Source organism: Galeopterus variegatus, unplaced genomic scaffold (genome assembly GCF_000696425.1).
Source record: "Galeopterus variegatus unplaced genomic scaffold, G_variegatus-3.0.2 Scaffold5218, whole genome shotgun sequence".
Taxonomy (NCBI): domain Eukaryota; kingdom Metazoa; phylum Chordata; class Mammalia; order Dermoptera; family Cynocephalidae; genus Galeopterus; species Galeopterus variegatus.
The window spans coordinates 75,670-102,959 of NW_007731329.1; the positions used below are offsets into that span (position 1 = coordinate 75,670).

Sequence of the window (27,290 nt, forward strand, 5' to 3'; positions counted from 1 at the left end):
ACTCAATAGAAGATAAACCTTCTCCTTTGTTTTTTTTTTTTTTTTTTGTCTTTTTTTCCGTGTCCGGCAACGGATCGCAACCCTTAGTGTTGCCCCCGTACCGGACCGGGACCGGCAACGGGATTGCAACCCTTGGTGTTTCTCCCGCGCCTCGCTCAGCCAGTGAGCGGGAACCGGTCTGTATGTGGGATCCGAACCCTCGGGCAGGAGCGCCGCCGCGCTTCCCAAGCGGCGCACTAGCGCAGTGCGCCACCGGGCCGGCCCTCAGAACTATTTTTTTTTTTTTTTTTGTCTTTTTTTCCGTGCCCGGCAACGGATCGCAACCCTTAGTGTTGCCCCCGTACTGGACCGGGACCGGCAACGGGATTGCAACCCTTGGTGTTTCTCCCGCGCCTCGCTCAGCCAGTGAGCGGGAACCGGTCTGTATGTGGGATCCGAACCCTCGGGCGGGAGCGCCGCTGCGCTTCCCAAGCGGCGCACTATCCAGTGCGCCACCGGGCTGGCCCCTTCTCCTTTGTTTTTGAAAAAATAAACCTCAGTGGATCTTTCTTCCCCCAAAGACATGGCCTCTAGAAATTGTAGTTCTTGTGCCGGCCCAGTGGCGCACTGCTACAATGCACCGCTTGGGAGCACGGCGGCGCTCCCGCCGAGGGTTCGGATCCCACATACAGACCGGTTCCCGCTCACTGGCTGAGCGAGGTGCAGGCGCAACACCGAGGGTTGCGATCCTGTTGCTGGTCCTGGTCCGGTACGGGCGCGACACTGAGGGTTGCGATCCGTTGCCAGACACGAAAAAAGACATAAAGGAAAAAAAAAAAAGAAATTGTAGTTCTTGTGCTTTTATAAGATAAAATTTCAGAGAAGTATTTCCACACAAATAGCTTTTGTTTATAAAATGATTGACCTTTGGTGGCTCGATAGCAGTCTCTGTCCACAGATGGAAACGTGTCACCAATTCCTACGAACAGAGAGAAGGGCTTGAGAAGCGCCTCCAGCGCCCGGCCCTACTCAGTCTCCTCATCTGCACGGCTGTCCCCATTCTCTCCAGGGTATGTCATTCTCACTGGATCTTGTCTGTGTCTCTCTGATTGTTATCTGCAGCATGTCCATCTGTCCCCATGCTGCGCATTCAGGTGGTGTCTCTCAGCCAACTCTGTCTTCAGCAGTTGTCCACTGGAGCGTCAGCACAAACAAGAGGTCTGCATTTGTCAGGGGAGCATTCCCGTCTAAGCAGGTGGCTGGGCCTGGTGCTCTCACAGGAAGTCTACTGGCCAGGCTGCATAAGGGCTTCCTTCTCCCTGAAATAGTTGCTAGTGGGATGCTTTCCAGGTCAAAGGAGGCCTAGAGCTGGGGTAGTCAGGGGCACAGGCCTGTCTGAGATGGTCTGCGGTCAATAGGCCAGAAATGTCAGCTAGGAGTCCTGGAGCCCAGGCCAGGCCCTTAAGGAGATGTCACTGAAGACTTTACATCCCAGGGGAAAAGGTCGTGTGCTAAACTGCATGGTAGGGGTGCTGAAGGGCTGAGGAGAAAGAGACTTCAGGCCCAGAAGACACTGGCTCCTGCCATTCCGGCTCACAGAAGTCATCTCAGACTTTAAGCAAGGCTGTAGCTGGTCCTCCTGTAGGGAAACGAAGCAGCCAAGGAGAAGGATGGGGGGGGGGGGTCTCTGTTCTGCGCAGTGTGCCATGGAAGTTTCAGTGGCTCTTGTCTAACCAGCAACCCCTCCCCTTCACAGCCCCGTTTACTAAAGCTACAACCCTGCTTCTCCAAGTCCCATCCAGCAGTTCCCCATCCGCTTGTCACTCCCTGAAGTGTAAAGCATGACCTCAGTATTACTCTGCTGCAGTGTGTGGAGCCACCACCACTGAGAAGTGAGGGGCTGATGATGATGCCACCTACTGTCTGTCCTGGGTGGTCCTATGTGTGTGCATGTCACCATGTCTTTGTAAGTGCATGAACATCTGCATGGTTGTGAATGTCTGCTGGGCCAGGCTTGTCAATACTGCCACATGTACTCTCTGCCTACTTGGTCTCAGGCTCTGTGCCGGGCTCTTGGGATGCAAAAATGAATAAAACACAGCCCCAGCCTTCATGGTCCCCACAGACTACTAGGAAAGCCAGGCAGCAAGCTGATCCTCCCCATGCAGTGGGACCGGTGCTCTTGTAGGGGGAAGGACAGAGAGCTACTCAGCACAGCCTGTGGGAGGGAAGAGTGGAAGACTCTCAGGTTTCGGCTTCAGGGTGGACGATGGTGCCATTCGCTGTGACAGGGACACAGAAGGAGGGTCGATTGCGGGAAGAAGATGAGTTCAGTTTGGGGCTTGATGAGACTGACTGACATGCTTGTGGGAGCTCAGGTAGAGATGCCTAAATGAAAGCGAGACCTGTGCATCTGGAACTTGAAGGAAGTCCAGCATGGAGGGGCAGCTTTAGGAGTCACCAGGCATAAGAGGTACCTGAGGGCAAGCAAGTAGATAAGGTACCCGAGGGGCTATGAAGAGCAAAATGAACAGGGGTCACTGTGGGAGCCCTCATATGTCACCATCCACGAGGTAATCAAAGGAAGAAGAATGAGAAGGGTGGCCAGAGTAGTAGAAGAAAATCCAGGAGAATATAGTGTCAGTGAAGCTGAGGCAGGACTGTTGAGCTGAGTGACACAGCAGGGAGACCTGCAGGCTGGTGCCAGTCATTCACGTGCCAGTGTACGTCCCTGTGCCTCCCGGGTGTCGGTAGCCCTGCCTGCTTGTCCCCTGTACAGGGGGTGCCCACCTCTGAAGGCTCAGCTGGCAGGAGGTGTCCTGGCTTGGCACCTTTGGGCCAACCATGAGGATGCACAGACCAGTAAGGATCATGCAGGTGGGCACAGCACCGATGAGCACCTTGAGGGTAACCACCACCTCCTCTACCTGCTGGCAGCCTCCAGCCTTGTACCCTGCAAACCTGCAAAAACACCACCGTCTGTCCAGGTCAGGGCCTGCCAGACACCCTGCCCCCACACTCTCCTGAAACTTGGACTTCATTTTCTGGCCAGATCAGCCTATTTATGGAGGAAGGGAGCATCAGGAGGATGGGCTGATCAGGGCGGAGTTCAGAGAGAACTGAGAATGTGGGGAGCTGGGGCTTCAGAAGGGGTGCAGTGCCCAAGAATGGCTCCTCTCAGTCATGTGCACAGAGAAACTTGGGATAAGTGGTTCCCCACACACTCCACAGAGCACAGCTTGGGCCCCAGGCTCATGGGTGGCTCCTGGCTGGGTACAGTGGGAGGCTATGCCCTCCTCTTCCCACCCCACTGGTCTTTTGTGCTCTGGTACACCCCCCTGGGGCTTACTCCAGACTGAGGGTGGAGATGCCCAGGGCGCCTGCGCCTGCAAGCTTGGTGAAGAAGACGTAGGATGAGTAGAAGATGGTCTCCAGGCCTGGGCCGAGCTGGTGCTGCCGCTGGAAGTCATCCACCAAGTCTGGCAGCATGGACCTGGGGTGGGGGGGCATGGAGTTATCCTTTTATCCACTTAACAGCCAGCAGCCTGTGAGCTCTCTGAGGACAGAGAGCAAGTCAGATTATCCCTGGGTTCCTACTGCCAAGGACCAGGACTGGCCCACAGAGAGCCAGGCAATGTATGTGCTGGCATTCCCCCCGACCCCCACCATTCCTGCTGTCCGGTGCCCTTGTAGGAGGCCTTCATCTCCTGCACAGGCTAGGCACGGGGGGGGGCCTGGGACAGCAAGTTGCTGTGAAGTAGGAGATAGCCAATTGGAAGCACAGGAGGCCCCCCACCATTCCTGCTGTCCGGTGCCCTTGTAGGAGGCCTTCATCTCCTGCACAGGCTAGGCACGGGGGGGCCTGGGACAGCAAGTTGCTGTGAAGTAGGAGATAGCCAATTGGAAGCACAGGAGGCTCCCATACCCCTTTCCCCTCACCCTGCCTACCAGGGCAGCAGCAAGGACACAGCAGTGCTCACACCAGAAACAAAGGCCACGACATAAGCCACAGGGGCCGTGGGCACAGCAGCCAGCAAGATCGCAAAAGGCACCATCACCTGGGGAGACAAACACACTCGCTGGCCCCTCCACCTGCTCCCCTGGGCTTGCTTTTTCATTCAGTTGTCCCCCACACTTTTGATAGGCCCCAAAGATACAGGGAACACAGATCTCTCCCTGCTGACCCCAGGAGGCTCAGACTCCATGGTCATATCCCTTGCCCTTTCCATACTCCCAGATCTTGCTTCCTGCCTCACTCACACAGATCCCAAAGGCTGACGTCCTCTTCCCAAATCTCTGGAGAATGCACTCCCACAGCGGGGTGCTTAGCACAGCTGAGACCTGTGGGCAGACAACATCATCACACCAGGGGTGTGCAGCCAGCAGCTCTACCCAGGATCTCAAAGTCCAGGCTTTTAGATGGGATGCCCAACCTCAACCTTGCCCCTGGTTTGAACCAGTGGCTACTGCCTTTATGGCTCTGGCCCCAAATCCACCCTCTGCTGGAATGCAGGTGACTAAGACCAAAGCAGGGTCCAGAATGTTGACCACCAGACTCTGGCCACAAATGTTTCACATCAAGAACCACACACGTCCCCATCTCAGGCCCCCAGGTGACCTGGTCTCTACCACCCCAGGTCCCCTCACCAGGATGGTCAGCACCAGGCCCTGGACGTGGTCATGTAGCCGGGAGGCATGCGTACAGAACAGGACCAGGTAGCTCTGCTCCACCTGAGGAGGTGGACAGGAAGTGGGCATGTGCAGGGAATGGCAGAAGCTCAGAAGTCAAGAGCAAGGACAGGGTCTCAAGTCTGTCCTCCCCTTTGGGACCCTGAAGTTGGGTTGCTGTTGCCATCATGCAGTCCTCTCCCCTACAAAGAACACTTATCCCCAACACAGATCTAAATACCATTCCTAGTCCACCCTTACCACTTGCACAGCTAAGATCAATTTACTAAATTGCCGGTAACAGGAGAGGAAAGCACCCCAGACAGTCAGCTTCCTAGTGCCTAGGCCCTGACTCACTCACCCCACGAGCCCTACCCAAGTCACTCTCCTCCCAGCACCAGCTTCTCTGGGCCCTGTGCCAGCTGCAGGTCTCTCCCTATAAAAGCCTAACTCTGGTGCAGTGGGGCCAAGAGACTGAACCCTGAACCTACACAGGGTCAGCATGGCCAGAGCCAAGCAAGTGGGGATCAGTGGCCAGAGGTACCTGAACAGCCGCTGAGATGAACAGGAAGGAGACCACCAGCTTCAAGTAGGGCGGGTGCCGGGCAGTGAGGCCCAGCCCAGCCAGGAAGCTCAAGCCTTGGCCTGAGTCTGGGTCAGAGGGGTCTGCAACACAGGAAGGTGACGCCTTGGCTGGGCACAGTTCAAAACCAAAACCCACCCCCGAGAGGAGCCCTGCCCCCAGCTACTGCTTCCCATGCCCTCACTTATACCCCCGTACCTGGCCGCTCCTTCACCCCTAGGCAGAGCAAAGTACTGCACACAGGATAAGTCACAGCAACCACGGCAGCTGCAATGGAGTAGAGACGAATCTGTGGGACAGGACAGAACTGGGATGGGATGTTGGCTCCAACCTGTGGAGGTAGCAACTCCCAGGGTCAGGCAAGAATACCTCCCAATGGGAGCAGAGGGACCTTCAGCTCAAACCCAAGGGTGCTGGGTCCCCCTCCTCCTGACCACCCCAGCAGGAGATCTCAGGGCCAAGAGTGGTCCTTCCATACACATCCCCTTCTGCTGACCCTGCGCCTCCTGCATGGGAAGGAAGACATCAATGCCACCAGGGCTCAGAGCGCATGCGCGCGTTCTCATTTCATCGTTTTTTTAAGCAAACGTTTATTGCTGCTGACTTCTCCATGCTAAACCCTGAGGTTACAATGATGAGTAAGTGATCCCTGTCCATCACAACAGGGCCTTAGAGTGTGGGAGGAAGACAGATCCATGAGCAGACAGTTCCAGCACAGCGTGATGCAAATGGCCCAGATGAATACGGAAAACAGACAGCACTACCCATCATTCAGGGGAAGATGTTTATGTAATAAAAATGCGTGTAAAGACATGCATGCGAGTGACAGCCAACTCAGGGTCGAGGTTGCCTCTGGGGAGGGCAGGAAAGAGAGGGAGATGGGTGGGTTTCACAGGTGCCCTCAGTGCTGTTGCCCCGGGCCTCAGCTTGGCAGGGCGCTGAGCTTGGGGTTTAATGTTCTGCTGTTGCTGTCTTAACATTCTTGATAATTTTATCTATGAATTTATATTTTGTAAGCGAAGTTTGATGGGACAACTAGGCATGAGCCTCCGAGGGCTTTCAGGCTCAGCTCAGATGAGGCTTCGCCCCCAGGGGGTGGGTTTTCAGCCTCCTGCTCCCCAAACCAAGGCCACTGCCACCCTCCGCTCCACCCCGACCTGTCAGTGACTGGGTAGCTGCTGGGGAGGGGACGGGGACAGGCCTAAGTGGGGGCCTAGACATGGGTGCAGGGAGGATTGGTCCAGGAGGGGCAAGGCCCGTGGCCTTCTGGCCCTAGGCTGGCAGTGCTATGGTGGTTTTAGAGGGCACTAGGCAGGGCCTCTTCCCATCCCGATCCAGGTACCTAGTGGTCCCATTGCTGGAGGTTGCATCCCTGGGTTGGGGTGGTGGGTCCAGTGGGAAGGGGAGATTGGCTTCCTCACTCTCATCGAGGCCCCGCATTTTCATGTTGCACTTTACATAGGCAAGTTATATAGCTGGCCCTGCAAGCAGTTAGGGGATGGGTTACATAACAAGGACAACATTGTAATGTTTTCTTAAGTGGGTGGTGGGCCATGGGTGTTTGCGGTGTCATTCATGTCCCATTGATTCTGAAACATTGGCAGGGCTCAGAATCCCCTGGAGGGCTTAGTAAAATATAGGTTGCTAGGCCCCGTCCCCAGAATTTGTGAATCAGTAGGTCTGGGGTGGCGCCCCAGAATTTGCCTGTCTAACAAGTTCCCAGGCGATGCTGATGCTACTTGTCTGGGAACCACACTGAGAATCACAGCTTTATACCTTTTTGTAAGTCTGAAATATTTATCAATTTAAAAGCAGGGAAACAAACAAACACGCCTGTTGGCACATAGAAGGGTGCAGAACACAGAGCAGGGGAAGGGTGGCCTGGGCCAAGTCCTGAAGGCCAGGGCCACCCATGCTCAAACTCCTTCCAAACGTCACCTGCCTGTACTGGAGAAATGGCTGGAGTCAGGGATACCAGGGAGGAGGCTGATGAAGTAATTGGGGGGTGTGTGGGGGAGAGGATGATGGTGGCATGCAGAGTAATTGAACACATGCCAGGAGATTTTGATCTAAAAAATGGACACGATTTGGTCATAGGTTGGAGGATTGAGAGAGAGAGGGAGGGGTAAAGGAGGACTCCCAGGTTCTGAAGGATAAAGATGTCATTTGCTTAAGGAAAAAGGAGAAAACTGGAGACAGACTTGGTGGCTAAAGCAGATGTGTATCTGCTAATTGCTGAAGAGGGACCTGCTCTGAGGGGAGAGAAACGGGGCTGCTCCCAGGTTTCCTCTCCGCATCCCACTGGCTCACACTGGGGTGTGGGCCCCCTGTTCAGCTCATGGGAGGGGCCTTGCCCAGAGCTCCCAAGGACGCCAAATCCTTCTGCTGCCCTCTCCCTGCCCCTGGCAGTCTCCTTCCTGCCCCTACCAGGGGCCCCTCCCCACCTCTGTCCCTCCTCTGGGGACAGCCTCCTCCCCTCCAAATGAACTGCAATCTGTTTTATTTTATATCTAGAAGGAACCCAGAAGGAGAGGCAGGTTTGGCGGAGGAGGATGGTCAGGGATTTGAGGGTCATGTGCTCAGCTAGAGGAACAGGGAAGGAATGAGAGGGCGCAGTGGCCCCCCCAAAAGATGACGAAGAGACGGGAGAAGCTGCCCTAGAGGAGAGAGGTGGCCCCGGGTGGGGGACAGCGCGGCCGCCTCGGGCACTCACCGCGTCGGCGGAGACGGCCTCCAGCCGGGGGAACGTGGCCTCCTCGCATCTGTGGGGCCGGTGGGCGCCGGACACAATGAGCCCGTGGACTGTGGCTCCCATCAGCGTCCCCGCCATCTCCATGGTCATCCCTGGAGACAGAAAGATGCGCAAGGTGACCAAGCCAAGCCGGGTGCAGGGTCCCCGAGGCAGTGCCCTCCACCTGTGTCCCCAAGCCCGCACTCACGGTAGGCCGTGGCCGAGTCGCGCTCCCTCGCGCTGGGGGTCAGGAGCATGGTGAGCGCCGTGTAGGGCACCTGGAGGAACTGGGAGGCCCGGCAGGGCTTAGGACGGCCCCCACCTCCCAGACCGCCAGACGACAGCCACGGCTGTCCTGTCCCATCCTGGCACCCTGGCCAGACCGACACATCCCGACTGGTCACCTGAAGCCCTGAGCTAGGGGCTAAAGGCAGTGGGGGCATCCAGCCCAGAGCAGGGCCAGCTGAGCTACTGTAGATTTCCAGGCACTGGTGGGCAGGTGAGAGCAGTGGGTCCCCCGACACACACCTATCCCCGCCACACACACACACGCACGCACGCACGCAGGTAAGAGCAGTGGGTCCCCCCCACACACTTCAGAGCGGCCACCAGCCAGCAACAGAGTTCTCCAGAGTCCAGGCCCAGGAAGGGGCCACCTGCTTACCGTGGCCAGGGCCTGGAACAGGCAGTAGAAGGCGGTGTACCAGAGGCCCCGCAGGCTGCTGAATGGGGGCAGGAACCAGAGGAAGAAGTAGGCCAAGGCGATGAAGGGCACGCAGCCCAGCACCCTGCAGAAGCAGAGCAGAGGTGGAGCGCCCCCCAGCATGAGGACAGGGGGATGCAAAGGCCCAGTTGGGAACAACCTCACCCCTTCTCTGCCCCCAGAAACCCTGGGAAAGTGGGGAGAAGTGGTTAACTGCCTGTAGGGGGAGAGGGGAGCTGGCGCCACTCATTGCCAGGACTGGCTGGGGCACTTGGGTGCTCGATGGTGCCATTCCCTGTAAAAAGGACACTGGAGCACAGGCAAGTTGAACTTCCTCTGAGACCTTCCATAGCCTCCAGCCCAACCTGATCATACTTAGAGCCGCAGGCCAGGCCTAGGAGGCTTTGTCTGGCCCTGTGCCATCTGGTGAGGGAGAGACCCCCAGAATGTCTCTGAACTACTGCATGACTCACACAGTCTATCCCAGTCCAGTCCCCAGTGTACCTATTACACTGTCCATCTTGTCCTCTAACCATCCACAGGATTTCAACTAAGAAAATGGGCCTGTGACAAACACAGTGACCTCAGGGCTAGGGGTGGGTACTTGGATGTTAAAGACCACTGGGCTGCTCACCAGGGCATGAGCCGTCCAGACCCTGTCCTCCTGCTTCTGTTGATGAAGAATCCAGCCACAGGGTCAGCAGCTGCCCCAGACACCTTCCCTCCAACCAGGACAAGTGACACCTGAGCAGCAGGGATCTGAAATAGGGAAGGGGATAGGTAGGCAAGGCCTGGCAGAGTCAGAGAGGGCCTGCCTGCCTGCCCACCCGGAGGGAGACCTGGGAACCCTGCTAGGGCTAGAGCCACGGTGTAAAGGGCTACTCAGCTCCCTCCCCAGGATCTAATCCAGACAATTCTCAGGGCTCATCTGCATTAGTGAAGAAGGGGGTGTCAGCTGCACATTGGCACTTTCCCATTATTATTCATGCACAGTCACTTTCAGAGAAGACTTGAGGGACCCTCATCTGGGGGCGGCTCAGAACAAGAAGGGTGCACCGAGGCTGACAGTCAGAGGTAGATGTTTTGTTTCACAATGAAAATGTTTTACTGGTTTTTCTGATTACATAAATGATACAGTCATTAGAAAAACATTCAAATAATACAGAAAAGTATTACGTGAAACTCCTCTGAAATCCCACCATCCTGAGACAATTGCCAAAACTATGTGATGATCATCCTTTTATGCATTTTTTTTGTGTGTGTGTGGCTGGCTGGTACAGGGATCCAAACCCTTTCATGTGTTTCTTTATGTGCATTTGAAATTTATAATCTTATATAAATGGGATCATATCAGAGTGTCATTTTTTAAAAATCATGGATACCTCCTTTAAAAAATTTGGTTTTGCTTACCCTCTATCCTCCACCATTCCCCCCTGTAGCCAACATTAACAGCTTGGTGTATATATATCCTTCTATACTTTTCTCCACGCTCATATTTTAATCTCATACAAACACATACATACATGTACCCATGCGTACACACGATATGGAGCGTGTCTTTTGCTAAAATGGGGTCATTTTATATACTCATCTCTAAAACTAGCTTTTCTTTCCTCCCTCCCTCCCTCCCTCCCTCCCTCCCTCCCTCCTTCCTTCCATCCCTTTTTCCTCCCTCCCTCCCTTCCTTGCTTCTGGATTCTGGAGTCGGACGAATTGCAAACTCCACCGCCAGCCTAGTGTCTCTGGCAGGGTGTTAACGTGTCTGCGTCGCCCTTTCGGCAAAGGAGACCAGGCCCAGCCTCACAGGGCTGCTGCGGGTGAGTGCATCATGGAAATCCCTCCAAGTCAACTTGCATAGATCATTCTTTTGAACGGCTGCACGATAGTCCATTTTGTGGATATCGTACAACTTACTTAGCTAACTGCTTCTGTAGTGTCAGGCATTCACAGTGTTTCTCCCACTGCAAACAGGTTGCGGTAAACATCCTTGAGGAGGTTGCCGTAAATAGCATTTGGCTATTGGGTAGGCTTGGGTCAGAAGGATGGTGAGAGTAGAAATCCAGGTGGGAGGAACGACCAGACACCAGGGAAGATGTAAGCAAGGGGCCCTGGGCTGCTGCCCACACTCACCTGTGCCACATCAAGCAGGAAGAGTTGCAGGTAAAAGGCTGTGGCGCTGGAGGCCACCTGGTTGGGGACCCCACCAATACCATAGCACACTTTTGTACAGAATGAGAGGCGATCAGCTCTGCTGTCCTGGAGAAGACACAGGAACTAAGCCTTTACCCCACAGACACAGAACAGCTCCCCGTACCCCCATGACTTCCATAAGCATCCTGAGGTCCCTATGATGTCTTCAGGGCTTTTCCAGTAACCTCTCACCTCTCAGCCACATTTTGCCCCCAAATCATCCTAAGGGGAAGTGAGACTACAAAAAAAAAAAAAAAAAAAAAAGATCCTAAACCATGACCTGTAAACGTTTCCAGGGGAAGAAGGTCTTCCTCACATTTCCCCGCATGCTCCCTGCTGCTGCCTGAATTTACTGAGTCAGCAAGCCAAAGTGAACTGCAAGTCAGGAGACCTGGGCTCGAGCCCTTTCCTTGCCATCTACTCCCTGTGTGACCTTGAATAAATCACTTTATTTCTCTAAGCCTTATTTTCCTCATCCACCAAATGCAGTATCTTGGCCAACTTCACAAGATTGTTTTGATGAGTAAAGGAGGCAGAGGGGATTGTTAGATGTTCAGGACTTTTGTAAGCCATTTGAACCACCCGCAGCCTGAAATCGGTGATGGTAACAGTATTTACAACACAAAACTCAGCAAACATACCAAATCAGAGCTTTTTTTTTTTTTTTTAACCCCCTGTAAAGACTGTTTACCAGCCCACCATTAAAACAAAGTAACATTTATGAGCCCGACTTTACATAATACCACAAGCCCTAAGCCATCCAGGGAACTCCAGACTCGGATTCCATTGCCTACTCACAGCTGCACATGGATTACTGACAGGCCTCTCGACTCAGCACCGTCAAAACAGAGCTCCTGATTTCCATCGCATTGTCTAAACCAGCTCCTAACCCTGTTATCCCCATTGCACTAAATGGCACCACTGTCTGCTCAGTGACTCGGGCCACAAACCTAGGAGTCACCCTTGATTCCTTTTTCTCATCTATCAGTGAGAGCCTCCTAAGTGGCTTCTCTGCTTCTGCTCTTGTTCTCTACAATCCACTGTCCACCCAGCAGCCAGTGATCTTTTAATAATATAAATCAGATCATGTCTCTTCTCTGCTTAAAATCTTCCAACAGCTTGCCACTACAGTCTGAATAAAACTTCAGGTCCTTACCACAGCTTACAGGAGCCCACCCAATGAACCCCCAGTCCTTACCCACCTCACTGCAAAGAGCTCTCTGTCAGCCATGGTGACCTCCTATTCTTCAAAATGGCTAAGCCTGTTGCTGTCCCAGGGCCTTTGCATTTCCTGTTTCTTCTGCTTGGAAGGCTCTTCTATGTCTTTGAAGAACTGACCTTAAATGTCACCTCCTCAGAAAGGCATTCCCTGACCACCCCCAGTCTCTCTCAATTGTACTTACTGCCTGGTATATTCTCATTCATGTCCTGCTTCTCCCCCGGGAATGTAAGCTCTCTGAGAGCATGAACTATAACTTTTATTCACCATAGTGTCTCCAGTACCTAGAACAACGCTTGGGATACAGTAGGTGCTCAATATATATTAGCTGAAGCAATAAATGGCCATGAAGACACTGTGTAAAGTGCTCTTTCTTCAAGAGATGCTGGGAATCTTTCTTTCTCGTCCTTTGCTTGGGGTTGGGAGGGGTGGTGGGAAGGACTATGGCTTTACTACTTTGTTATCTTGCCAGACACCACGAGCAGGCTCCTCTGAAGGGAAGGTCTTCCCAGATAAGGGTTTATCATATCCTCTGCACGACCTTCCTACCCACAGGAGCAAACCACACTCAAGGCAGTATGTGTTCTCTTTCTCTGACATTTGTGTGAATATTATTTCAACTTCCAGAAAACTTTAAGAAACAGGCAGAATCCAACATGACAGCCCTCCCCCAAATGGGACTCTTGTTTCCCTCAAAATGGGGAAAAAATGCAAGCTTCTAGAACACAGAAGGCACTCGAAAGAAAGTCCAGCTGAAACTAGGGATACAATACAATCTTGGAGTCTTGAGGATGACAGTTTTACTTAAGTCAAAAGCCTTTCATAGTCAACTGAGTACAAGTTTCACAGTTAAACAAATTAGACTCAAATTCTGCATTTGTCATTTCTAGCTGTGTGACCTAGGGCAAGTTACTCACCCTTGCTGAGCCTGAGTTTCCTCACATGTAAAATGGGGATAACACATCTCATAGGGTTGTCATAGAATTAAATGCTGGCATTTCACTGGCAATGTTAGTTTTCCCTTTTGCCCTTAATCCCACTCCAAATTTTTGAATTTCGCTAGGAAATGAGAGTCCCCAGAGGGCCTCCTTATCTCACTTTCTTTCTTGGGTGACACAATCCTTCTTTGCTCTGAGGTGCCTGACAAGAAGCACTGAGTCAAGGTAGGGGGTTGGGATGGTGATCAAGTGGTCAAGTGACACCCCAGCATGCCTTGACTATGGAGCAGGAGCGGGTGTTGCATTCAGTATTGCTCAGAAAGCCCAAGGGAACCCCTAACTCCTCTCCAGCACAGCCACCTCTCCAGCCTGTGCCCCAGCCCCTCTCCACGCAGGGGATGCAGAAGGAGTGAGAACATCTCTGGATTTCCACCTGCCCTCTACCCTCACCCTGGAGCCCGACTGCCAGCAAGGTCATCCCTGGAGGCAGTCTCCCCCAGGAGAGCCTCATGCTTGGGCGATGCCAGGGTTTGAGAGGAGGCTAAGCCTACACCGCAGCCTGGAGATTGGGAAGGGTGGCAGCCTCCTCACGCACAACCCAGAGCGCTACCTGCCCAGGGCTCAGGAGGCCTCTGCAAGGACCTGCAGTAGCCTGGACAAGAGCCCTAGTCTGGAAATCAGGAGACCAGAGACCCGCCTGGTCCTGCCTATGAATGAATCCAGAAAGTTACTTCACTTGTCTAGGACTCTGTTTTCCATCCTATTCTCCTTGGGGCGTCCCAGTATCCTCAGCCTCCCCGCTCTCATAGACTAAACTGTCGAACCTGGTGATGCAGAGGCCAAGCCCCCTGCAGGGCTGTTGGCAGCTCCGGGGGGCGGCCTTCCCCGGCCTGGCTCAGCCCCCGCTCCCCTCTCGCCCTCGCTTTGCGCTCACCGAGCTGGGCTCCACGGTGTGCGCTTCCGGCTGCGGTGCAGGCGCCTCTGCGGCCGGGGCCGGTCCAGGGGGCCCCCCCATCGCGCGCAGCGGCTCCGACCTCCGCTGCGACTGTCGCCCTCGGCGTGTGGCCCCGCGGGAGGGCGGCTCCAGGCCCAGAGGGCGTGGCGCGGCGCGGCGGGGGAAACCCAGGAACCGCGAGGCGCACGGATTCCCTTCCACACGGGGAAACACGCCAAGACCCAAAATTCGCTGGGGGAAAGGCCAAGTCCCTCTGGACTGTCCCTGATAAACTGGATATCGGAAGCCTGAAATGCACATCTTCCAGCCTCTCATACACACGATGGGTACGGCCATGGAACCAAGCTCTGGCCGGTGAATGAAAGCAGTGGTGCATGCAATGTCCCGGAAAGGTCCCTAAAAAGGAAGGCGCCACGCCACATACGAATACAAAAATTAACTGAAAATGCATCAAAGAACTGAATGTGAACGCTATAACTCTTCTAAGAAAACAGGAGCAAATCTTCCTAATATTGGGTTAGACGAAAGTTTCTTAGGACACCGCAAGCCTGAGCTGGATTGTATCGAAATGAAAAATTTGTGCTGCAAACGATTCCAACAAGTAAGCGAAAAGACAACCCACAGAATGGGAGGAAACAGTTGCAAATCATACGGGGTTGTATTAGAATACGTAAAGAACTCTCACAACTCAGTAAAAGCAATCCAATTTAAAAGAGGCAGTGGATTTGAACAGATATTTCTCTAAAGATATACAAATGGAAAATAAGCATATATAAAGGTGCTCACATCATTTGAAATACAAATCAAAATAGAAGATACCACTTCAGATCCACTAGGGTGGCTATAATTAGAGAGACAGACATAAGTGTTGGGGAGAACGTGGAGAAATCAGAGCCCTCAGATATTGCTAGTGGGAATGTAAACTAATGCAGGCCCTTTGGAAGTCTGGCAGTTTGTCAAAATGTTAAATGTGGAATTACCATACGATCCAGCAATTTCATTCCTAGATATATAGCCTAAAAAAATGAAAACATGTTCACATAAAAACTTGAACACAAATGTTAGCAGCATCATTTAATATATGTAATAGCCAAAAAATAGAAACAACCCAAATATCCACCAGGTTATGAATGAATAAATAAAATGGACCATTATTGGACAATAACAAGGATTTGAGGGAGGCCGGCCCATTAGCTCAGTTGGTTACAGGGTGGTGCTGGTAACACCAAGGTCAAGAGGACTGTGCCCTTGTGAATGGGTTAATCCATTCATGGTGTAATGAGTTGTCATGGGTGTGGACTGGTCACTTCGTAAGTAGCACATAAGAGTGCTCTTGCCACTCTCACCACGAAAAGCCCTGTGTTGCCACAGGACTTTATATAGCGCTCCCCCACCAAGAAGGCAGTGCTCGCCAGATGTGCCCCATGGACTGTGGACTTCCCAACCTCCAAAACTGTAAAATAAATTTAATTTCTTTATAAATTACCCAGTTTTAGGCATTATGTTATAAGCAACAGAAAACGAACTAATATGACATGCTACAACACAGATAAACCTTGAAGACATTATGCTAAGTGAAAGAAGCCAGCCACAAAAGATCACATATTGTATGATTCCATTTATATGCAATGTCTAGAAAAGGCAATATATAGAGGCAGAATGTAGATTTGTGGTTGCCTAGGACTGGGTAGGAAGTTACTGCTAAAGAGTATGGGGTTTCTTTTAGAGGAGATAAAATTTTTCTAAAATTAGACTGTGGTGATGGTTGCGAAACAGTTGAATTGTATACTTTAAATAGGTGAATTGCATGATCTGTGAATTACATCTCATTCATTAAAGCTATGCTATTGCAGCTATCTTGAGACCTGAGTACCATGTGCTGAGATTGGCAGATCAAAAATACAGGAGTCTGATGATTTCATGAAGTTGATCTACTGGCCTTGAACTGCTTCCCTTTGGACTTTTGTATGGGAAATAAATAAAATTTTATTTTGTAAGCAACTATAATTTTGTATTTCCTGTCATAGCTAAAGCTAATCCTAGAAAATATAATAGCAGGTCTAGAGCAAGTCATTCCATTTTCTATGCCTCAATTTCTTAAATCTACAAAATGGGTAACTTTTGTTTCCTTGATTCAGTGGAACAATTGATAGATAATACATGTGCTAAATATTTAATTCCTTGGAAATTAAACATAAACTAAAGCCAAAATTTATTTAGATTACTTTTAAATACATAACTTTTATATGCATTTTTAGCAGGTTTGATAACGTTTCATTCCCAATACTTGTACTTTGTTGTGTACACTACCACAGTTTTAATTTTGTAAGGAAGCAGGTTAAAAAAAAAAATTTTTTTTTGGGGGGGGGGCAAAGAAATGTAACTAAAATTAAAGGCATTCCCCCCCCTCCCCACAGGTTTTATTTTACTTTAAAGTCATGGCATGTTCCTAATGCAATTTTTAATGAAAAAGGCAAATAAAATAGATTTCAATAGATGAAACAGCAGGATTAAAATAATCAAGGCAGTTGCCCTTTACTTAAAATAAAAGACTGATACCTAGAAAATATCTGAAAGAATGCACATCAAAATGTTAGCGGTTAGAGCTGGCTGGTTTAGCTCAGTTGGTTAGAGCACAGCCTTGTGACACCAAGGTCACGGGTTCGAGTCCCCACACCAGCCAGCTGCCAGAAAATGTTAGTGGTTATTTTTGAATGGTGGAATATAGGTGATTTAAAGATCATTTTAGCATATCTTCATTTTATAATTTTCTATAATGAATATGAATTAACTGCAAAAAAATATTTTTTTGAAAAATAGAATCATGATTGTACATATTTTTGGGATTTAGTGTCGACATGTTATCAAATCAATATTACTAGTATGTATATTGTAACAAATTGTACTTATTCTTTATGCCCTTTGTCCAATCTCTCCCTATCCCCCTCTCCTTCCCCGCTCCCACTACTGATAATCCTAGATTTCTTCTCTCCTTCTGAAAGAGTAATGGTTACTCTGTTGATTTGTTGCCTAGATGATCTGTCCAATGCTGAAAGGTGTGTTCAGTTGCCCCAATATTATCATAGAGCAGATGCTTCTTCTGTCACTCTGGAAGGGCTTTATTGGAGAGAGACATCCTATTCTTTGGTCTCTGCTGGTGACTCCCCTTGTGTCATTTTATAATTTTCTATAATGAATGTGAATTACCTGTGCAAAAAAAAAAATACATTTAAAACAAGTGACAGTCAAAGGTTCAGATCCCCACACTGGCCAGCCACAGAAAAAGTTAAAAATAAAAAGATAAATAAAACAAATGACAAAGAGCCAAATATTAGTGTACTGAATAAGCCACTTCTATTTGAGCATTTAGTGTGATGAGCAATATTTTAATTACATGATTTTGTATTAAGGAAGAAAAAGAACAAAGGAGTAAACCCTATTAAAGAGTCGTCATGCTAGTTCAACTCAGGACACAAAAGATGGTTTAAAAAATAAACACAACTATTGAGTTGGTATTAAAAATATCTCATTTCCACATTTCTGAGTATTAAAGTAACATCGGTTAAAGTGAAGGCACCTAATAAATGTTTGTTGATTATTAAAACTGAATGACTTTGCCAAATGAAAATGACAAATGTATCTATATGTAACTATTTTATAACAAGTGTAAATTATTTCACAGATCCTTTTAACAAACAGTATTTCATCCTTAAGAGAACAGTTCTTTAGCCATTAGCAAAAGATTGCTTTCAAAATACTTTAAGGCACTGAAATAAATGCATACATACCATGTTATCAACACACTGAAACATCATGAAAAGTATACTGAATGAGAGAAGTATATAAAATAAATAAGATTACTTTTTAACTTGGATAATGCATAGTAATTTAACCATTAAACAGAATCTGTAAAATTACAAATGTATTTCTATACATCAGTCCTAGCAATTATTTTCCAGAAACCAATTGATAACAGTTTTGAAACTTAGGTCAAATTGTATTCCATACCTAAGATGCTTATTTTCAACTTTTCCTTCCCTTGGCAAATTCAGTTTATGTTTTCCAAAGTCAACTGTTTTGAGTATTCTACACATTTAATTAACAACTTCACAACTTTTAAACTTTCAGGTAAAAAAGCTCTGTCAGATGATTCTCATTTTAGAAAACTTTGAGAATATTATTCACAGTAATGAAAATTTTCAGTTACAAAAATGAAGGTTTTATTGCTGATGACAGGTCTTTCTCTACAATGAACTTTCACTGGGGTGTATTCTATATTTACACACAAGAAAACTCCTCTGTCTTCTGGCTAAATAACTATTAACTGGAAAATCCACAAAGGAGGCTTTTCTATAGGTACACAAGAAAGATTCTCAATGACAGGCCCTTTATAGAAATAGAGAATGATATATTGATTAGGTATATTCGTAATCATCCTAAGTTATTTTCTATATCTGAAAGATAAGTTCTTTGATTCTACCATCCCCTCATTTTATAAGAATGACAAACAGACAAGACTCTCCTTTGTCCTCCTCCTCTTCTTAATATAAAGACAGACTTCGCCTTTTGAAAGGATGGGAACTGGGAAAGGAAGCATTCTTAAAATAGAGCACAAACAGAAGATATATCTTATAAGCTATAAATCTAGTTACACATATACTTCCCTTCTGTTATTATTGAATCTTTAGTAAAAATGGTTAAAAATGGTTAAATATCCCAACCTTGACTCAGCTGTGCTATAGGATAAAGCACAGATTTATATCATGATTAGTCTGGGGTTAAAGGACTAACAGACTTTCTAAGAGCAAACTCAGGGGAGGAAGATAAAACTTAGAGGTCTAGCAGCCCTATTTCAGTGGAGTCTTCCACTGTTCGTGGTGAAGCATGTAGGTTTTATTTTCTTAGGGTGAAAGCTTAGCGCAGGATTTCCTGAAGAGTGATACTTGTACCATATGCCTAAGAATCACTCGAGATTAAAAATGCAGAGATCTGGCACCCATCCCAGATAAAGTGAATCATAATATTTGTGGTAGGTGACTGGAACAGCCATTTTTGAAGAGCGCCCCAGGTGGTTTTTGGTTTTTGGTGGCTGGCCAGTATGAAAATCTGAACCCTTGACCCTGGTGTTATAACACCGTGGTCTAACCAACTGAGCTAACAACTGGTCAGCCCACAGTTTATTATTACACTGAAAACTGAGAGTCATTGAGAACCATTTCTTTATAGGATTGGTTCTCAAAGTGTGGTTGAGGGACACCTTGGGATTCCTGAGATCCATTCAGGGGGTCTGTGATGTCAAAACTTTTTTCATATCATACAAAGGCGTTATTTGCTTTTTCATTCTCTCATGAGTGCACTGTGGTGTTTTCCAGTGGCTACATAATGTGTGATATCACAACAGATTGAATGTAGAATTAGATATGAGAAACCACCTGTTTTCTTTAATCATATAAAGATATTTGCAAAAAACAGAATGCAGTGCCACTTTTCTCACTAAATCTTTTTATGCTTTGTAATTATTTTTATTTTTTTATTTTTTATTTTTTTTGTCTTTTTCGTGACCGGTAAGGGGATCGCCCCGCACCGGCCATTCCTATATAGGATCCAAACCCGCGGCGGGAGCGGCACTGCGCTCCCAGCGCTCCACTCTCCCGAGTGCGCCACGGAGTCAGCCCGGAAGTTATTATTTTTAAATGAATAAAACTTTTGAGTAAATATATATATGCATATCCTACATAAACAAAAGGTATTGAGACCAAAAGGTTTGAGAACTGCTGCTTTACAGTATACATCCAGCACCCTATGAACATTACTACTGATATGGGCCACTTAGTTCCCTGGTGCACTCAATATATACTTCACTTTAAATCTGTTTCAATAGGACATTTGTGAAAAAGCTTCTTAAACTTATTTTCAAGCAATTGAATTTTTTTTTTTTTTTTTTTTTTTTTTTTTTTTCCGTGTCCGGCAACGGATCGCAACCCTCAGTGTCGCCCCCACACCGGACCGGGACCAGCAATGGGACCGCAACCCTCGGCGTTGCTCCCGTGCCTCGCTCAGCCAGTGAGCGGGAACCGGTCTGTACGTGGGATCCGAACCCTCGGGCGGGAGCGCCGCCGCGCTTCCCAAGTGGCGCACCATCCAGTGCGCCACCAGGCCGGCCCTCAAGCAATTGAATTTAATCTGACAGTGAAATATCGAGGTCTGATTTTAGTTGAACATCTAAGATACAAAACATGATTTCTTGGTGACATCAGAATGTAATAAATATGTTATAACAACAAAGTCAAGAGTTCAGATCGCCTTACTGGCCAGCTGACAAAAAAAAAAAAAAAAAAGTAATAAATAATCTTTTAATGTATACACAGGTTGACTCTGACGTATGAAATGGAAAACCATACTTTAACGAGGAGCATTTAAAAAATATTCATTAATTAGTAAAGTGACAACACAGGCATTAGATTCTAAGTGAGTGGTGGCAAATGAATGGCTAATCCCAAATGTTAGCTAAAAAAAAAAATCCCTAATATTTGAAAGAAATTATAGAAAGGAGATAAACTGGGGTTCCTGGACAGAAAATTTTTCTTTAAAATTACATTTTTTGAAAGTATAGAAATGTCATTAATACTGACATTACACTAAGCTACACAATTTTATTCTTAAAAGAAAATACATCTTAGATACTGTTTCCCAAATGATATTTGAATATATCTTGCCATTACAGAATGAAAACTGAGAACACTTTGAGGTTCAGGCATAGCCGTGGTGAAAACAGGTCCTTCCAGCCTTTTGATTATATCTGAATTATAAAATTATTACACTGATGCTTTTAACCTGCCATGTATGGTTTTTTTTAACATATTGCCATTTAAAAACTCTGAGACAAATAACATTTAAATAAATCCCTACTGTTTAGGAATAATGTTTGAATGACTGATGCTGTAAACATATTTGCTAATTTATACCATATTAAGATTCAAAATGATACAGCTATTTAAAATATCTTTTTGGGGGGCTGGCCATTTAGCTCAGTTGGTTACAGCATGGTGTTAAAACACTGTTGAAGTTTCCGATCCCTGTGTAGGCCAGCTCCCACTGCCCCCCCCAAAATGCATAAAATATGTTGATTAATCAGTATTTGACAATAAGTATATTCAAAAGTGCATCAAATATAGTTTCCAGTCATATGTTACTTTCCTACTGTGTACTTATTTAAAAATCATTGGGAGAGTTAAATAATACTCGAACTACAAGTCCAGCGAATATGACTTCTCTCCATTTTGGTTTGCATGTCCACTTTCAAACATCACTTCTCTGCAAATTTTCCACTTAGTCTATCAAAAACTAATGCTATGAAAGTTCTCTAAATGGTTCAGCAGTTTTTTGGAGTCTCTGAATGATTACAGCATTCTGTAAATCTGCTTCTTCCAGTGTGAGTGTTTCATCTAGTAATTTGAGAAAAGGAAGAGCTGTTGCCAGGAAAAAGGGAGGACTTCGTTGAGATCCTTGGTATTTTTCGATGAAGTCTTTGATGTGGCTTACCCTGTAAAACAGCACAAGCTATTAATATAATTTTATGGAAGCTTGAATTAACTAATTTAAGGTAATAACTTGTGAAGGTATCTGGATATATTTTAATATACATTATGTCATATATGTTCTAATATATATTGTTCTACATATTCTTATATATATATGTTCTATATACTCTAATACATAGAATAATCAAATTATATGATATAACTAATCATTGGAGCTACCTTTTAAAGGATGGCCCCTAGATATTTGATGATAATAAGAAATTACTATTAATTGTCTTAGAAGTGACAAGGGTATTATGGCTACATTTTTAATAAGTCATCTTTCAGAAACACACTGAAATATTTATATATGAAACTATATGAATTCTGGAATTTGCTTAAAGATAGTTCAGTGGGAGCTGAATGATGGATCATTATATCTTCTCTTTGCTTTTGTATGTATCTGAAATTTTTTATAATAGAAAGTTTATTATATCTATAACTAGCTCTGAATGGAACAGAAGTGGCCCAACCAATGATCCTACACAGACACAGGTTGTTTCTGTTAAATATCAGGTCATGTTGTGCTTTAAATACAATTAGGAAAAATTTTAACTCAATGCAGGTGGAATTTCAGTTAGTACAATAAACATAGTGTTATTCACTGTAAAATAATAAAGTCATTGCAATCTTGAATGTAGCTCAAAGTTCTGCTCATGTGTGTGTGTATTTAGAGAAAGGGAGAGAGGACATATTCAGTTGATTGAAACTAAAATACCACTGATTTTAAGACACATCCTTTTTCTATGCATGTAAAAAAAACTTTTAGAAAATCCAGATTATAAAATTTTTCCATGACATAAAATACTTTAACAAAAGTTTTATTTTATATTTATTGAAAGAGCACTTTTAGACTTGATTTCACACATTTATCAAATCACTCATGTACTTCCATAAAATGGAAAATATAAGTAAATAAATCAAGTATCACTTGAACATTATTCAGACTCAGATCCTCTTAATCATTTTTTATTTGGTCATCAATGTACATTTTTCCACATGGTACCCACCCTCTGTATCATAAGGTGTGTTGATGATATAGAATTTATTTTAAAAGTGCTCCTCTACTGTCCCTGGGATGGTCTTTCATTCCACTAACATTTGGTCTGCATGCTTTGAGGCAGATGCTAAGGCAAAGACAGTTGTGTCATGACTGCCAAATGGCCAACAACAGATTACAGGATGCATTCCCATTTCAGAGATGCTAAAATGTGAAAAAAAACCCTGCAACACAGAATTAATGAAATATGGCATATCACTTAAGACAGAATTCTTCCATTCAATTGTTTCACTAAAATTCACTATGGGCCAGTCTATTAAACTGTAAGGGTTACCAAAAGTCTAGGATAAGACATGGTCCCGTGTATTTACATGGGTACCAAAAACTGGATAACTAAAGGCTAAAGCTTATGTCAGTGAATATAAAAAACAAGAAAACGATAAAGATTAAAGGAACTGGGGAAATATTTCTGGAGGTGGAAGGATTTGAGTTTGGTCTTTTTTTTTTTTTTTGGTGGCTGCTTGGTATAGGGATCTAAACCTGTCACCTTGGTGGTATAAGGCTGTGCTCTCACCAACTGAACTAACAGGCCAGCCTGTTAGTTCACATGAGTGTAGTCTCAAAAGGTAAGATTTGGAAAGGTTAGACAAATGAGGGATGAAGAATGACAGGGGAATGAATAAACTATGCACAGGGAGATAGGGAGGCAATGGGCTTAGCAAATTTGTGTTTCAAAAATAAAGAAAATTTCTACTTACCCAGCCCTTCTTCCCAAATAATAAGGAAAAAAAAATCAAGCTAATCTTAAGAATAGTCTGCAACATTCAACACAATAAGAAAATGAAGAAACATCTGAAGAACTGTCAGCAAAAATTAGTTATCAAACATTCCTATACCCAGTCAAGCTGTATATGGGCAAAGTGAACAATCCTGTACCTCTGTGTGTATTTTCCAGTTGATTAAAAAATAAATCAAAATAAAGAACTTTAATATTAGGAAGTAGCTGAATGAAGAACTTGGCAGTAAGCACTAATAAAGCTCATTAAAGAGTTTAGGAAAAATAATTGTTTTAACAGGGTTAACAAGATAATGCAATTTAAAAAACTTCATTTTCTTATTGGAATTCATCATGTTGAAGGAATACCTGTACTCCCATGTTTATCACAGCTCTATTTACAATAGCCAAAAGTTGGAACCAGCCTTAATGTCCATCAATGGATGACTGGATAAGGAAAATGTGGTATATATACACAATGGAATACTATTCTGTCATGAAAAAAGAATGAAATTCTGCCATTTGCAGCAACATGGATGAACTCAGAGAAAATTACGTTAAGTGAAGTAAGCCAGGAACAGAAAGAGAAATAATGCATGTCCTCACTCATAAGTGGGAGCTCAAGAAAAAAAGGAAAAAAAGAAAGAAAGATACAACAATCACAATAATACATTGAACTTTCAAAAGGAGAGAATAGAACCAAGGCAACCAGAGGTGGGAAAGGGGGAGATGATGGAGGGTTAGTGAGAAATTGGTAAAGGGCCATAAAACAAGATTACACTGTGTAATGTTGAATGTACTAATTATCCTGATTTGAGCATCACATATTGCACACAGGTATTGATATTCAGTGCTGTACCCCACAGATAGGTTCAATCAATTATGTTTCAATTTTTAAAAACTAGATCGTGTAAAAAAAAAAAAAAAAGAGGTGGAGATTAAATATTTTATTTCCCTTGGGGGAAAAAAAAAAAAAAAAAAAGCTTGGCCCAGAATAAAAAATTCCTGCTTCCGTTTTCCACGTCTGTAGTTTGTCCTCCTTTCACCTGAAAGGAATTTGGGTCACAGAAGAACATTCCACGACAGCATTTCAAACATATGCTTCTTCTGTTGTTAGATAATCAGTTCTCTGATCTAGCAGTCTAGAGTGGTTTTGACATTTAGAAAGAATCTAAGTAAAATGCCTTCAAGAGAGCCAAACACATAAAAAGCACTCAGTAGATGGTAGCTAAAAACAAAACAATAACACAAAATGGAAACCAATAAAGACTGTTAGTCTAGATATAAAAATGAAACAAATAACTATGAGACACTTTTAAATATACAGATGAATATATAGATAAATTGAAATTAAAAGGAAGGAGAAAGATATACCATGCAAACACTAGTCATAAAGAAACTGATATGACTATGTTAATATCAGGCAAAGTAGATTTCAAAACAAAAAGCATTATCAAAGATTAAGAAAAACAAACCAACAAAAAAAGAAAAAATAAAAAGATTAAGAGGACCTTTGACTTTGGTGTTATAACACCATGTTCTAACCAACTGAGCCAACTGGCCACCCAAAGAAGGACATGTCACAGTGCTTTTTAAAAGGCTGAAGAGATTCAGAAATAGCTACCCCAAAATATGGCCAATTGGCATTTGAGAAACCAGCAGAAGCAGAAAAGTCACTCTCACCTTTTTCTTGCCCTTTTCCCCTTAAAGCAAGCCATAGAAGAATTCTCTGCCCTTCCTCTAAAGTAGGTAGGTCATAAAAATTTTCATTTCAGAGGTACCCTCTCGATACCTGGAGGAAAGGAACATCTTTACCCTTAAAGACACAGAGACTCCAAGAAGAATCTGAACAAATAGGCCTTGCTAAGTTCTCCCCACTTTATTATCATCCCCCTTTGTCCTCCAATCATATTTCTCTACGACTAGACACTTATCAAACTAAGCATAAAATACACAGATTTCCCTATTTCTTTAGGTCTTAATTTCTGAAGACTCCCATCTCATGCAAAAATTATGCTAAATACATTTGTGTGCTTTTCTCTTGTTAATCTGCCTTTTGTTATGGGGGTCTTGGCCATAAGCCTAGTGATAAGTGAGCAAAGAAATCTTTCTCCCTACGAGGTTAATTAACCAGAAAAACACAACAATTTTATCTCTGCTAGACCTAATTATATAGCTTTAAAATATATAATGCAAATGTTGACATAAGTAAAAGGAGAAGTCGATAAATCCATAATCATACTTGGAGATTTTAGCAGAACTCTCTTGGTAACTGATAAAATAAGCAGAAAAAAAAGTAATAACTGATTTAAAGCAACAATGATTAAGACAGTAGGGAGTCGGCAAAAGGAAGGATAAACGGACCACTCTAACAGAGAGTCCAAAACAGATCCAGATATATCTGATTTACAAAAAGGTGCCACAGGGTGAGGATAGTCTTTTCCATACACAGGACATAGCCATGTAACTTTTTCTGGCCAATGGGATGTTAAAAGAGTGATGCAAGTAGACACTTGCTCAGTGGGACCTGCCTCTTGTGCCCCTGTCCTTACTATGAGAACAACATGGTCAGGTAGTTTGATGATTCAAGGAGACACAAGGAGCAGACTTAGACTCACTGACCTACAACTAAAATCAGAGCTCCCTCAGAGGACCTGCAGAAGTGTGAACGAGCCCAGCTGAGATCAGCAAAGCCGTCCCAGCACATGCATGATAAAGAAATACTGATTATTCTCTGCCTTGAAATTTTTCTGAGAAACAGCTGATTGATAAATTTATATAAACAAACAGAAACCTGGACTGTTACCAACAAAAATAGAGTAGATAAATAATTTGTTCCACATAATGAATTATAGTACAATAATGAAAAAGAATTAGCTACAGCTATACACATGAACATGGATGAATACCAAAAACATAATAATGAGCAAAAAAAAGTTACAGCTGAACACATACACTATGGTTCCATTCACATGAAGTTTAAAAAAAAAGCAAAACTGCTCTTCCATTTCCTTGTTGAACAATTCAGTTCAAAAGCCATTAATTCAGGGCCGGCCCGGTGGCGCACTGCTACAATGCGCTGCTTGGGAGCGCAGCAGCGCTCCCGCCGAGGGTTCGGATCCCGCATACAGACCGGCCACTCACTGGCTGAGCGAGGTACGGGCGCAACACTGAGGGTTGCGATCCCGTTGCCGGTCCCGGTCCGGTACGGGCGCGACACTGAGGGTTGCGATCCGTTGCCGGTCACGAAAAAAGACAAAAAGGAAAAAAAAAAAAAAAAAAGCCATTAATTCATCAGTAGGACAGAATGTGGGAGGCATCCAGACCAGAAATGTTGGTGGCTCAGAAGAGGGAATCAGAAAGCTGGCCCTGCCCCGCATGCCTAACTGGGATGATGAGGGTATCCATGCAGGGGGAGGGAAAGTGGGGGTGGCTGGAGCTAAGCAGGGCTAGGAGCACATGCACATAGAGGAGTGTGTCTAGTGTAGAACGTCAGAGGACAAAAGTGGGGTGAGGAGTTATATCCGCACTGGAAGGTATGGGGAGAGGTGGCACAAAGCAGAATAAAAAAGAGCATTCATATGGAAAGTGGTCTACTGCAGTATGTCAGCACTATAAAGGCATGAAGAGAGCATCCAAGCATGGGGCAGGAAAGGCAGCACACAGTGTCAGAGCCTGAGACAGTGAGGAGGTCATTGGCATGGGGTACTTACTGAACTCCAAGCATGAGAAAAGACACCCCTACGGAGGGGTGGTGTAGGGTTATGAGTCAGAGACCCAGTAGGAAGAGAAAGGAATCCACATGGGAACTCAACAAGGAGAGTCAAAGCGCAAGGAGGGTGAGAAGGCTTCATGCGGGGAAGGAGATAGCAGTGGAAAAAGGAGATTGGTTACATATAGGAGAATTGATCAAACGAATAATATATTAAGAGTAACTGCAGTCAGGCCTCTCATTGTGGGAGAAGTTAG

The 27,290-nt window shown here is 45.7% G+C and overlaps 2 protein-coding genes across 3 annotated transcripts in view; both read right to left on the reverse strand.

Annotated features, from left to right (window-relative positions):
• Positions 1-823: 823 nt before the first annotated feature.
• MFSD2B (major facilitator superfamily domain containing 2B) lies at positions 824-14,026 on the reverse strand. Its single transcript, XM_008589119.1, has 14 exons — positions 13,924-14,026; positions 10,795-10,922; positions 9,299-9,423; positions 8,626-8,749; positions 8,170-8,248; positions 7,944-8,074; positions 5,429-5,519; positions 5,192-5,313; positions 4,627-4,710; positions 4,240-4,320; positions 3,928-4,037; positions 3,329-3,472; positions 2,770-2,940; positions 824-1,618 (listed from the first exon to the last, which is right to left on the reverse strand). The coding sequence occupies exons 1-14, from the start codon at positions 14,024-14,026 to the stop codon at positions 1,594-1,596; spliced, it is 1,518 nt and encodes a 505-aa protein (XP_008587341.1). The 3' UTR covers positions 824-1,593.
• A 999-nt stretch (positions 14,027-15,025) lies between these two features.
• UBXN2A (UBX domain protein 2A) overlaps positions 15,026-27,290 on the reverse strand; it is a 30,863-nt gene continuing 18,598 nt past the window's right edge. Inside the window, exon 6 of one of the 2 annotated variants that reach the window (XM_008589117.1) lies at positions 15,026-15,419. In XM_008589117.1, coding sequence (XP_008587339.1) covers positions 15,170-15,419 — 250 coding nt within the window. In that variant the 3' untranslated portion in view covers positions 15,026-15,169. Of the gene's footprint in view, positions 15,420-20,347; positions 21,510-27,290 lie in introns of those variants that run through there. The other variant, XM_008589118.1, reaches the window with a different exon arrangement.

Excerpts from the sequence above, each read along its gene's own strand:
- MFSD2B (XM_008589119.1), bottom strand. The coding sequence starts at position 14,026 with ATGGGGGGGCCCCCTGGACCGGCCCCGGCCGCAGAGGCGCCTGCACCG. Across the intron at positions 8,075-8,169 it reads CGACTCGGCCACGGCCTACC|GGATGACCATGGAGATGGCG; the intron begins GTGAGTGCGGGC and ends TTCTGTCTCCAG. Across the intron at positions 4,321-4,626 it reads GCCTGGTGCTGACCATCCTG|GTCTCAGCTGTGCTAAGCAC; the intron begins GTGAGGGGACCT and ends GTCTGCCCACAG.